This window comes from Chionomys nivalis, chromosome 1 (assembly GCF_950005125.1).
Source record: "Chionomys nivalis chromosome 1, mChiNiv1.1, whole genome shotgun sequence".
In the NCBI taxonomy this organism is placed as follows: Eukaryota; Metazoa; Chordata; class Mammalia; order Rodentia; family Cricetidae; genus Chionomys; species Chionomys nivalis.
In genome coordinates this window covers 132008936-132022789 of record NC_080086.1, presented here as the reverse complement: position 1 = coordinate 132022789, position 13854 = coordinate 132008936, and the positions used below count along the sequence as shown (strand labels likewise).

At 35.3% G+C, this 13854-nt stretch overlaps 1 protein-coding gene across 3 annotated transcripts in view; it reads right to left on the bottom strand.

The window, feature by feature from the left end:
- Positions 1–257: 257 nt before the first annotated feature.
- Positions 258–13854, bottom strand: part of Memo1 (mediator of cell motility 1) — a 112286-nt gene continuing 98689 nt past the window's right edge. For all 3 annotated transcript variants that reach the window (XM_057792389.1, XM_057792405.1, XM_057792396.1), the window contains one exon: positions 258–13847. In XM_057792389.1, coding sequence (XP_057648372.1) covers positions 13716–13847 — 132 coding nt within the window. In that variant the 3' untranslated portion in view covers positions 258–13715. The remainder of the gene's footprint in view (positions 13848–13854) is intronic.

Sequence of the window (13854 nt, the reverse complement as noted above, 5' to 3'; positions counted from 1 at the left end):
TTTAACAAGTAACCTAGGTAGGACATGACCTATCCAAAAGTAACATTTAAAAAGAACATTGTTCTTTAAAGTGTAAGAGGCCACAGTTGTATCTCTTTTGAAACAGAATAAAAGAAATTCACAGAGAAATACTGTTTTAGGCTTGCAAAATCTGTTGTAGTGCACGCACAAAGCAATCTCATTCAAAAGTAACTTTAAAATGATTTTATTAGTAATTATAGAAGCATACAACATAGTTACATGTTTATAAACATTTCTACAAAAAATATTCTTTAAAATTTTTTGACAAAACATTAAAACACGATTTACTGTAAGAAATGAAACCAAGTACGTAAAAAAATATTATTTCCTTGGGAGGCAGAGACAGGGGAATCTCTGAGTTCAAGGCCAGCCTGAACTATAGAGTGAGAGCCAGTGCTATACAGAGAAACCAAAACAACAAAAAAAAAAACCCACATTATTTCTTCTCTCTACATTATCTGTTAAATCCAATAGTCTATCAAATAGATCGATTTAAAATGGCATTGATAAATGGGTAAACTTATACTGGAATGGTGGGTGATGGGGCTGCTCTGTCAGGAGAAAGAGTTGAAGTCATGAGTGCTAATTAAGAGCATGAAATTCAATTGCATACTTGAGTTTTTCTCTCTGCTGTACTTCAAAGAAAGAAAAAGGAGAAAGAGAAACCAAAGTGAGAGGGAAAGGGGGGTGAAGGAAGTATTTATCTGGGTGGAACAGGAAGCACAAAGCATTTTACCACGGGGGGACAAGATCTCTCACACAGGAAAGCCATGTGTGGGGCATCTGATCTCCGAGCTACTGTGTCCACCCGAGTGAGTCACTAAGGACACCAAACAATGAGTATATTACCTACTCTCAGAAACTAGACTTGGAGCTAGCTTTACAAGTGAAGACTCGGGTTCCTCAAGCAGCTTCTTCAAGAGCACAGAAACAGACTTCTGCTGTTTCCAAGGGGAAAATACAAGAAAGGGAAGGAGAATAGAAAAGAGCTCAGTTTTTATCTTTATATAGTGTTCTTTATGCTAAAGAAAATGTGTTTTTTTTAATGTTAAGAGATAATATAGCATTCCTCAAAGGATTTTAACCAGCAATACTACTACTGTTGATTACCTGTGTCAATTAACTTAAGAGGGGTGCCCAGATATATATCTTGATATTTACTATATTAAATATAAATCACTAAGCTGCTCTTTTCCAAGGGATACATAATTTAATTGATCCTTTTAAAAAAACAAAAACAAACAAACAAAAAACCCTCCACTGTTTGTATCCTAGAGTGATCCCAGGCTGAACTGGCAATGAGTACACAACTTGGCAGAGGTTCACCTTTTTCCTTTGGGAATAGTCAACATCATGGGGAAAGTAAAAAACACATCATAGTACTGTTCATCTTAGGCAGAAAGACTAAAACTCACTGTTCAAAATAAATAAATCCCTTCATTTTCAAAGCTTAACTGTCTGAACTTGAAGACATGGCAGTGTCAAAAGAGCCATTAACAAATGGGGACAGGGCAGGAAGAAAGAAGGAATGTGAGGGAACAAAGTAGAAAGTGTGGGGAGGGGCAGATCACACTTTTAGGTATGAAGACAGAAAATACTCTAAAATTTGTTAAGATGTATTTGTTCAAACCACTTTATGTTATATATAGTTGGCTCTTCAGTTAAAAAGTTTAAAAAAATGTAATTTTACCATATAAGCTACTATTATTTACTGAACCAAGCAAAGTGCCTTTCAAGTAAGAAACTAGTAATATATTGCAATTTATCTGTATTTCTATATCTGAAAATATTAAACATAAATTTTTAAATAGCATAAATTTTGAAAATTAAAAAAATATATAGCTGGGCATTAGGCAGTTACTCTAGCAACAGGAAGCTAAGGCAGGGGACCACAACTTTTTTCTTTTTTTTTCTTTTTTTTTTTTTGTGGTTTTTTGAGACAGGGTTTCTCTTTGTAGCTTTGGAGCCTGTCCTGGAACTAGCTCTTGTAGACAGGGTTGGCCTCGAACTCACAGAGATCCACCTGCTTCTGCCTCCCGAGTGCTGGGATTAAAGGTGTGCACCATCACAGCCTGGCTGGGGTAGGGGGACCACAAATTTAAGGCCAGTTTGGGTTTACAGAGTAACATACAGCCAAAAACAAAAACAACAAAAACAAAAACAAAAAAAAAGCTGTGAAAGAAACCTACATGTAAATTGGGTACCTCATTACACTTAAAGTATCCATTAAAGTCAAACAATGCCATCCTTTAGATGCAGATACAAATTCCATATAAAATACCTTACTTAAATTTTAGCCTCTATTATTTTAGTACTAATGAGTGGTTCACATTTCAACCTTCAGTAATATGAACACTTAGTTAAAATTCACTTTTCCTAATCAGTAGCCATCTTATATACAAATAATAAACATGGTAAGAAATTGCAAAGCCACTGCCTCGAAACAAAACAAAAACTACTTTGGAATAAACCTAAGAAAGCAAAAGAATCCACAATGAAAATCTTAAAACACTGACGGAAGAAATCAAAGGATGTACTAGAAGATGGGAAGGCCAACAGTGTCCACAGGATAGAGGAATTAATGTTGTGAAAATAACTGTACTATCAGAAACAGTTTGTAGACTTACTGCAATTTCCTTCAAAATTACTGTGTCAGTCACAGAAATAGAAACACACACACACATGCACGCACCGAAATACAAAAGATCCCAGAGAGTAATCCTGAAATAATCACCCTGAAAGTGTTACCACATCTCCAGGTATACTGCAAAGCCACAGGAACAGAACAACAAGGTAGCTGCACAAAGACATATGTGACCAATGGCGTAGAATAGAAGTCGCAGCCACCTAATCTTTTACAAAGAAAGCATCTTCAACAATGGGTATCTAAACACAAAATGAAATGAGACTGTTCTCTCTCCAGGACCCCATCATAAGTCTGGAAACTCTGAGGCTGACAGGGAAACACTGGGAAATGGGAGCATAGTCTAAGTGTGTCCTGAGCAGGACAGTTGCTCTAGAAATAATGAGAAGCAGCAAATGGGGTCTCATGACATCAAAAAGTTTCTATATAGCAAAGAAACAGCTAACTGAGTGAAGACACAGCCTTAAATACACAACAGGAGAAAATCTTGGCTGGCTATACATATGACTGAGGACTAACAGAATATGCAAAGAACTCAAAAACTCAACAAAAACTTCAACCCAACCAATAAACAGTAATGAGGGTGAGGGAGATATCTCAATTAGTAAAGCACTTGTTTTGCAAACAGGACTTGAGCTTGATCCCCAGAAGTGACAGTTTAAAACTAAAAAGTCCAGGACAAAGGGAGGCAAAGACACACATCCCTGTGGCTCACTGGACAGCACACACACATTTGCACCCATGCACAAACACAGACACATAAGATATGGGCTACTGAGCTGGGCGTGGTGGCACATCCCAGCAATTAGGAGGCAGACAGATCTCTGAGTCTGAGGCCAGCCCTAGAGAGACAAAGAGAGAAAGAGAAAAAGAAAGGAGAGAACATGGTCACTACTGAAGTCAAAAACATTTTTAAAAAAAAAAAGAAAAAGAATCTCACATAAATGGGCAATAAACATAAGAAAAAGTCTTTAAGCTCACAAGCCGTCAGAGAAATGAAAATAAAAACTACACTGAGATTCAGAATGGCAGTCATGAGCAACAAGTCTGGAGTGGGATCTTTTGCCTACAATTAAATGAGAGAGAGGCTGGAGGGACTGCTGAAGTTTAAGGTGAGCCTGGTCTACAAAGCAACTTCCAGGCCAGTTAGGATTAGACAGCAGGAAGCTGTCTAAAAAGGCACAAACAAAACAACAAGAAACATAGAAGAGAAACAAATCAACAATAAAAGTTGGCAAGGAGGATGGGTATAATAAGGAACCCTCAATGTGGTTCCTGGGGTAGTGTAAAGTAGTCTAGCCACTATGGAAATCAGCAAGCTTTTTAAAAAAAATAAAAACAGACCGACTGAGGATCCAGTTATGCCTCTTCCGGGCATTTACCCAAAGGACTCTAAATCCACATATCACAAAGACATTTTCACATCAATGTTTACTGCAGCACTAATTACAAATGCTAAATTGTGGAATCAACCTAGGTGTCCAAAAAGAAAAGAATGGATAAAAGAAAATGTGGCATAAAACATAATGGATTTTTTTTTCAACCTTAAAGAATGAAGTTAAGTCCACAAGAAGATTTAAAAAAAAAAAATCCTATTGTCTCTTACTCCACTCATGGATTTTAAACAAATGCACACATAGCATAAGAGGAGCCTCAACTGTCTGAGGGAAAAGAGACACACACACACTCCTGGAAGAATATTTGAACTGTTCTTCAAAATGGTCACATTTAACATTTAGCATTGCTAACATCATTTAAAAAACCCATTCCCTATTTTAATGAATGTGTCTTTACATTATATTTCCTTTAGAAAGAATCTAGTGTTCAGAAAATTGACTGACTCTGTAGCTATGTTTTAAATCTTACATTTGGTTGTTATCAGATCTTTGACTTCCCATAATGGGACACTTCAAATGCCAAAATCCTTACCTATAAATTTTGTAGTAAGTCCAGTAATAATGTTTGGATGAAAAGTCTGAAAAGCAATGAGTTTATTTTTTTTCTATGAACACAAGTATATATACAAAGGCAATGATTGTGAGAGTGGAGCTTTTTTTTTTTTTCTTTTTTTCTTTTTTAGCAGTGTGACATGTCCCAGGAGAAAAGCAGATTTCTTCCTTTAAAACCCATTTGTTGCCGGGTGGTGGTGGTGGTACACTCCTTTAATCCCAGCATTCGGAAGGAAGAGGTAGACGACCTCTGAGTTTGAGGCCAGCCTGGTCTACAGAGTGAGTTTCAGAACAGCCAGGGCTACAAAGAGAAACCAGGTCTGCAAGGAGAAAAGAAAAAAGAAAAAAAAAGAAAGAAAAACTCATTTGCTTTCTCCCAAATTGTATTATCTAGCTCATCTGTGATCATTTCTGCCAACTATAACCTCAAAGTCAATAAACATTCTGTCTTCTGTCATATATTCAAAAGTATAGGACAGAGTCTCAAAGAGTCAAAAGGCAAATTAACAGCATCTAGTCAATATTTTCTGGTCTTTCCGATGAAAGACTAACAGACAGACAAACAACAGGTCTAACATACCAGAAAAAAATCAATTAAAATATATTTTTCAATGTTCTCTTAAGGTCAAATTTGTGTTCATACTCATCTTAGGATAATCTATAAATGGAACTAAATATTTACTAAATTTCATCTATAGTCTAACCATAAAATAACATCAATATAGCATATATTTAGGACACATATCAAATTTTATAGTAAAAAGATGTAGGTGTATATCTAACATAAATACAAACTTTCTACATATTTTTTCAATCCCTATAAAAAAATCAGCATTCTAACTTTTCAAAGATGTTATCAGGAGCTGGAGAGATGGCTCAGCGGTTAAGAGCACTGCCTGCTCTTCCAGAGGTCCTGAGTTCAATTCCCAGCAACCACATGGTGGCTCACAACCACCTGTAATGAGGTCTGGTGCCTTCTTCTGGCCTGCAGACATACACACAGACAGAATAATGTATACATAATGAATAAATAAATAAATATAAAAAATATGCTATCAAAGAATTATAAATGATGCAGGAAACAGGCAAAGGCAGTAACTGGCTATCGACAGAATAATACATAAAAAAACTTAGAACTGACTCTTGTACCTAAAATATTCTTTTAAAGATTTCTTTGTATTTTACGTGTATAAATGTGTGCCTTCACGTCTATATGTGTACCACATGCATGTCTGGTGCCCACGGAGGCCAAACGAGGGCACTGGATTCCTTAGAGCTAGACATTTGTGAGACGCCTATGGATACCAGAAACTGAGCCGGGTCTTCTATGACAGCAGCCAATGACCTTGTCCTTTAAGTAATCTCTCCAGAACCTTAAGTGGCCTTTAAATTAAACACAGAGCTCACTAAGTTTCTAAAATACATACTTTTCCTTAGTAAGTCTATAGAAAATCTCATTCTAAGCTGGGCGGTGGTGGCGCACGCCTTTAATCCCAGCACTTGGGAGGCAGAGGCAGGTGGATCTCTGTGAGTTCGAGACCAGCCTGGTCTACAAGAGCTAGTTCCAGGACAGGCTCCAAAAACCAAAGAGAAACCCTGTCTTGAAAAACCAAAAAAAAAAAAAAAAAAAGAAAGAAAATCTCATTCTAAGATCACAGAATTATCTTTATAAAAACTGTCACCATCTCGTCAACATGATACAAGGCTCGGCCTGGCCCTGGTTATGTACAAAGAGCAACAAGAGATGTGAATACCAGATCCAACCGTCACACACTGTTTGATTGTGACCATACCAATCTCCTTGTTCTACTCCAATTTCTACCAAATAATCCACTTTGTCCACATTTATATAACCACACAATATCTTTTTTTTCACACAATATTTTTTTAAAAACACAAGCAGAAAAATCTTTTGAGTTCTAAATTTGAATCTTTCTCATTATAAGATTAAAGAAATTAAATTGAATTTGGATGTGATAAGACAAACCAACTAAGATATTTTAGATTTTTGTTCAAAATAATGTTCTTTTTAACATATCCCATATATAATATGAACACTTCAAGTCCCAAAAATAAGACTCAGAAATATGAATTCAAAACTAAAAGGCTTATTTGGGAGGTAATCCCAGTAAATGTCCATAAAGGAATGGAAGTGTCAGAGAAGAAAAAATAATTAGATTTGTATTTGGTTTTGCATTCTAGAGTTTCTTGTTGTGAACAATGAGGACCAGTCCTCTTTTGGGAACTCTAGGAGACAACAGAAACAAGCCCCCAGACCATTCAAAAAGATGGAAAGACTGGAATCACCCATCAATTCCCATTCGACCTCTGACTAAGAGCTGCTCCTCGGGTATTGTTTTCTCAGCACTCTACTGTGCTGTGTAGGCAGCTGGGAAACTCCACAGGGTAGCAGGTGCTTGGAGAACACGTTAAAAAGGACAATGGAAGAGTTAGGTGTCTGTTGTTGTCTCGCTATCACTAAGACTCATACAGAGGATCTGTCATTGTCCCATTACATAAAAGCAGCATGTTGCACATAAGTACTAGAGCAGAATTCCAAAATTGTAAAATAATCCCAATAAGAGAATATAAATGTCTGTAGTTAAGGTATTTGAGCTCACAAAAAAAATCTACTTTTATAAATTAAGGGGCATTTCTATATATGATTTTCATGAAATCTGCAAAACCCCATACTTTCTAAATCAATAGCTTACAACAGACAGTGCTAAAACCAAAACCAAAAAAAAAAAAAAAAAAAAAAAAAAGGAATATAATATAATATTCAAAATATACAGAACTAAAGAACCAGAACAAAATTCTTGTCCTGGGAAGAGGTGCGTGTTGTCTAATGATTTGCTCCACTGCAAAGCTGACGTGGATTCCAGTCGAGTGCCCTAGCACTCCAGTGTCCTTCTACCACAGACACAGCTGGGGGCCCTGAGCAAGCAGCCAAAGCCATTTTAACTAACTTTTAAAGTTTTATAGTTTTCCCAATATCATGAGATAAAGATTTAAAAAAGCAAAATCGAGCAAGTCATCACTACCCAACGGTTCTGAACACACCAGGACACTTCACTCACTCTACTTGGCATTACAAGATTTAACAAAATAAATCCTACCCTCCTTTGATTTAGTTAGAAACTTGATTTCCACAGTTAAAACTGAAAAATGGAAAAAGCTTCTAATTAAAAGGTTTGTACCCCATATTGTAAAAAGCGCTTTATTGTATTCTTTTCTTCTCCAGTCTTCAAAATTCAATTCAATAAAACTGAAAACACCAAGTGAATATCTACTTTGTCCTATATTCAAATGAATACATTTCAAATAAAAGATTCTCAAAAAGAATTCCATTTATAAAAGTTAAGTTTAAAATACCTTTATTAAAACTGATTTTACAGTTTTGAAGTATTTAATTTTAAAACACAAAATTTAGTCAATATATTCTACTTTGTTTTCATTGTGTTTTAGTTCTTTTGACTTAAATATATAACATCATACTGAGTGAGGAATTCAGAGTATCAGTCAGTTAATTTTGAATATTTTCCAGAATTTTATGTTGGCAGATTCAATGATCAGAACTCATGCCCTGCTTATACGGTTGAATATAGTTGGCCTTCGACTGCTTTTTAATAATGGCATTTATGTTTTCTTTGGTTTCGTTATTTGAGATAACAGGGATAATATACAAGATCATATCAAACACAAATTTGACTTTGCATTAAGAAATGTACACTTGAATGTAACTTATTAACAAAAAGCTTAACTGCATTATATTATGGCTTTCAAAATTAGAAGAACTTGTTTTAAACTTTTTTCCCATTACTTTATAGGGTAATAGACATAACCTTGTATTGAAATTTAAAACAGCACCCCCAACACACACACAGAAAGGAAAAAGAAAGTAGAAACACAACAGACCCTAGATACAAACCAGTCTGAAATCACCAGTGAGCCCTAGAATAAATGGTATTGGAAACATTCAAGCTCTTAACATAGTACTAAGAACTCAGGAAGATAAAGCTAGGCAAACACAATTCAGCCACAGCAATTCTAAGGAGGCTAAGGTCTCAGGTACCAGCATTATTGGAGGGGCCATTTATAAAACAGGATGGTCTCTGGGGATAATATGTCATGCAATGTGGTCCTATTTGCAGGTATATGATGGGCATAATAGAAAAATGACAGGAAAATTTATCTGTCTGCTGGTGTTAGTTCCCCTAATACTCTGACAACCTCTCTCAGTTCAGTACACCATCCTGACACTGATATATAGCTGTTCTTCAGTTTGAGAAAGCAGCCATTTAAAAACAAAACTAACTTCCATTTGTATTAGGGACTAGTAGCATTTGCTTTCTGTTGATATCGTTACACTAAAGAATTAGCCTAAGGTTCGAAGCATTATTTTAACAATCTATAATCTGTTAAAAGTTAATATTGTTTAAAACCTATTTTGATCTGAAAATAACACTTCATATAAATGACCTTCTATTAAATTATACTAATTCCATTGGTTTTTGTCCCCCTAAATAAATACAGACACACATACACACAATTATTCATAAAGCAGTTTTAGTTGATATCACTGCTACTTTGACAATCACTGATCTAGTTTTTTAATATTTCCTATGATTTGAAGTGAACAGAGCCAATTTTCATCATTAGAAATGCTCATATATCACATTTACTGTGGAGCACAAATTTATGCTTCTTATTCCTCTTTTTTTTTTTGAGATGGGGTCTCACTACATTGTCCTGGCTAGTCTAGAACTTGTCACATACAACAAACTGGTTTCTAACTTACGGAGATCCAATTGTCTCTGCACCCTGTGTAATGGGATTAAAGGCAGAAAAAGCTTAATTTAGAACAATACAGAACAATTCTACTCCCCTGAGCCACAGTCACACAAATATTTGAAGACCTCTTCTTCTTAAACTTACTCTCTTCAAAAATAAATACCACCTATTCCTTCAACTACACGGTGTCCTACACAAGCCTGTTTCTCTTACTTTGTAGATCTCCAGACTTAATCCAATGATGTACAATTTCCAATCTAAACAATGTTTGGGGCTTATTAAGTCTCCTCAGTACAATTTCTAATGACCAGCTATTTTGACAACTTTTAACAATATATCAAAAATGCCTTAGGTCTACAGGGCTGACAGTACCACCTGACAAGGTGTTCTGTGATCCTTAATGATGAAATAGTAGTACAACTAAAGTTATTTAGATTAAATTTCTCTCCCTTACTCTGAGTTTATTAGAGGACACTGTTTCAATAAAGTAAGAGTGATAGAACAGGGTACTTTCTCAAGTCTTTACATGGCAAAAGTCAACAATCATTTTCAAAGTATCTGTCTGAATCCTAAAATACTCATGTGAAACAGTTTCCTTGTGACAGGCCTAGGGATGCAGACCTATAATCCCAACACTAGGGAGGTTGGGGACAGCCTTGGCTACACAGCAAGGCAAACAACACATCACTTTTACTCCTGGTTAGTTTATAGCAGCAAAATAAACTCAATGTATTTCAGCAAATACAAGACTTCAAGGTGCTTTGACATCAATCTCTAAGAGTTCCTAATTTTCCCTACTTCCTACTTACCTTTGTGAACATTCGGTAAGAAATCCAGCCACTGAAAATGCATCAAATTAAAAGAAGGCTCACATGGCAGAAACATATAACCACCTGCTGCAGACTATTGCTAGATTATTAGCCGACTTTAAACTACAAACAAATTATAGCATTTAGGATAAGAAATATTAAATTATGGTCTGCAGGCCAATTCCAGCATTCCATCTTAGTATAAATTAAATTTTTATTAAACATACACACATTTGCTTGGTTACATGTTGTTTATGGCTGCTTTTGTATCACAATGGCAGATCAGAGGCCAGTGTGGCATATGAAGTCCAGAAGGATTATCGGGTCTCTCAAAGAAAACATCTGCCAACCCCTAGTCTGGGGGGGATGAACTACATGTCCATAACCATTAATTAGAGCTCAGGAAATAACATCCATACTGGACTATACAAATACTAGCATTGGACTCTAGCTGGTTCTTTATTCTTTATACGGGCTTGTTATTTCCAGGGCAGAATACTTACTTACCTGATCAATTAGCTTATCTCTAGAGTAACATTTCTTAAGGACTGACTAGTGGGAGAGAGGGGACTCCACAAATACGTTTTTCTGTGTGATTTAAGGTAAATAAAAGGTTGCTGAAAATAATTCATACATTTTTTAACAAAGGAACTGCATTACAGAACTATATATCTCACATTATATTTGAAATACAAAACTTTTAAAGGCACTTAAAATAGGAAGGCTAATAAGTCCAATGATTTAGATGTTACCTCCATTTAATAAATTAATTCCCACTTTCTCTGAAATAACAAGGTTTTCACTTTCATAACCTGAAATAAAATATTCAGAACTGAAATAAAAATCCAAATATCTAAATCAATCATATACCTATCTAACATGTCATGCCAAAATCTATTAAAAACTAAAATTGCAAAACCCAGCACTCTGAAATAAGATGGTGCTTAAGAGGTCATCTACACAATGAACAGACAAGAAGCGCCAGCAGGACATGGACACCACTTCAGAACACTGATTAGGGGCAGGGACAGAGCTAGACTTGAACACAGAATCAGTTTAGAACTGTTTCTATTCCAAAAACAGGTAATTAAAAAAAAACACAAAACCTGTTCCTTCTAAGAAATGACAAGCTGATGCAGGAACAGTCTAGTTTTAAAAGAGCAGAACAAGCTGGCGCAGCACTGCATGCCTGCAATCCCAGCACGAGAGAGGCTGAGGAGCAAGGCTGGTACATGAGTTTGAGGCCATCTTGGGCTACACAAAGTCCCAGGTCAGTGTGGTCTACACAGGCAAACCACGTCTCAAAGCAAACAAATGAACATACAAACATGTGCAGTATGATGCACTCCTAAGACTAGACGTCTCTCATGTTGTTTTTCAAAACCCATTCTACATTTATAGAAAAACACGAAATGACTAATTAGAAAGCAACTCTTAAAAAAAAGACATAACCAATTACTTGCTTAACAATTTGTCAAAAATTAGAAGAAATTATGCAGATGAGGGGGCACTGATAATTTGGTGCAATTAGAAACATAATTTGGCATATTTTAAAGGGCCTAAGAAATTCTTACTATGTAAACCACTTATTTCATTATCATGATTAAATCCTAGAGAATAGGTCTAATATTGAGTTCATATTTTACATAGAAGGTCCATCCCATTATAAAACTGTGGAAGATTAGAAACAGTCTAACGTTCAAAGATAGAACTGGTTATTTTCAAACAGTGTAACACATTAGGCAGCCATTTTTTAAACTGAGTTTTCAAAGACACAGGTAGTAGGTTCTTAGGCTAACAGGGCATAATGCCACTGTATGAGCACTATAATCTCAATTCTGTTATTGCACACACACAAACACATACACACTCATAACAACACAAGGACTAAAAGTAAATACAGAAAAACATTTAACAGTGTATCTCTGGGTAGTGAAATTGTAGATAATTTTTTTTCTTTTGACTTTTCAGTATTTTCAAATTTTATACTCAGAAAACATTATTTTAAAAATTCACTATTGTCAATTCAGAAATTTTTATAATATGTATTAAACAAAGAATAAATATTTATCATACTCAAAAGATTATCTAAATAATGGAAAATAAATCGTTGATGTATAAGAGTATAATCCCAACGTGTAAGTAGGTAATATTGAATCTCTCATTCTTGAGTATATAAAATTGATATTTAATAAATAAGAAATGCAAATCTCCAAAGGAAATTGGTGCAAGGCATCTAAAACTTGTGCTACTTGGGCATTAACACTGAAGATATAAACACTCTCCAATGTGATATAGACACCCATTGTTCTGTTAAAATAGGTATAATGGAGAACATGCAGGATGGCTTAATGAACTATAGTTTTGTGGGTTTTTTTGCCAAAATGACTAGAATAAATCTATGATAAAGAATACAACACCATACCATTATTTTAGTTGGAAGAGCCGCACCAAAAATCATGTCCCCCCAAAAAACACAAATTTGCAGGACTATCACAAGTCCAGTAGGCCTTGTTACTGTTATTGTCAATGATTTCTTGCTAAAAATTCAAGTAAAAGAGTCAAATTGCTTAAAGAGGTGAAAAACCATAGTGGTGTGCAGTCTGCAATGACTTGAGACACACTAATAACACTCTTCAATGTTTCCTCATTTGCAGACTCTCAAACACAGTATTTGAAGGACTCCATCTATTTGTTTTTAAAGCATTCTTGAATTTATATTCTACTACAAAAAAGGGTATTTCACACACAAAAAAGCAAATGACTATAATTTTGAAAGTTAACTTTAAAATTGTATGACTACAATTTCTGTGATTTAAAAAAATCACATGAATATAAAAGTAAAATATATTCTAATACTCTTACATAGGAGCTGAGGTTTGCCATTTCAACAAAAATTCTGAGATGGAATTAATAAAAATCAAATTTCCATTTATAACACAAAGCAATAAGTTTAAATCAGACTATTTTGAGTTGTGTAGCCCTTTATTAGCAACTAAAATAGAAGGTATCTGTTGTACAACATGGGTAGTCATTGTCTATAACTGGAGATTTCTTATATTCTAATACAGATCATTTATAAATGCAATTTCTTTTATTAAAAAGCTTCCACCCTTTTGTCTGTGTACAATCTGCAAAACTATTCTGAAAGCGGAATATATGTGCATGAGTCTGCAAAGAGTGCAAATTTCAGATATGCTAAATGCTTTACAAGTCATTTTCAAAAACTGTGCCAATTGGGCCTTTACACTGTCATCTTTTTTTTTAAATCAAAATATTTTGATCTCAGCCTTCCTTCCACTGCCCCAAACTATAAAGCATTTTTTAAATGAGTTGAAATTAAGGAGGACTACACCTACTAGAAAAGAAGAGAAGAGAGTTCTATTAGTCTGAGGTTTCAGAATCCCCCCACACCAAAACCAACATCTTGGTAAAGGCTAGGCTGGACCCTGGACAGAGTATGAGTCTGTGCAGGTGGTGTCCCTGAGGGTCGGAGCTTCAGTGGACCGTGAGTGCTCCAGCTGCATAACTCACTGAACTGTCTTGCCAGCTTCTACACTGACTTGACTGGGCATAATTCAAAAAGGAAAAGCTCATATTCATTCCATTCTTCTGGAGCTCTGTGATAGCCTAAAAA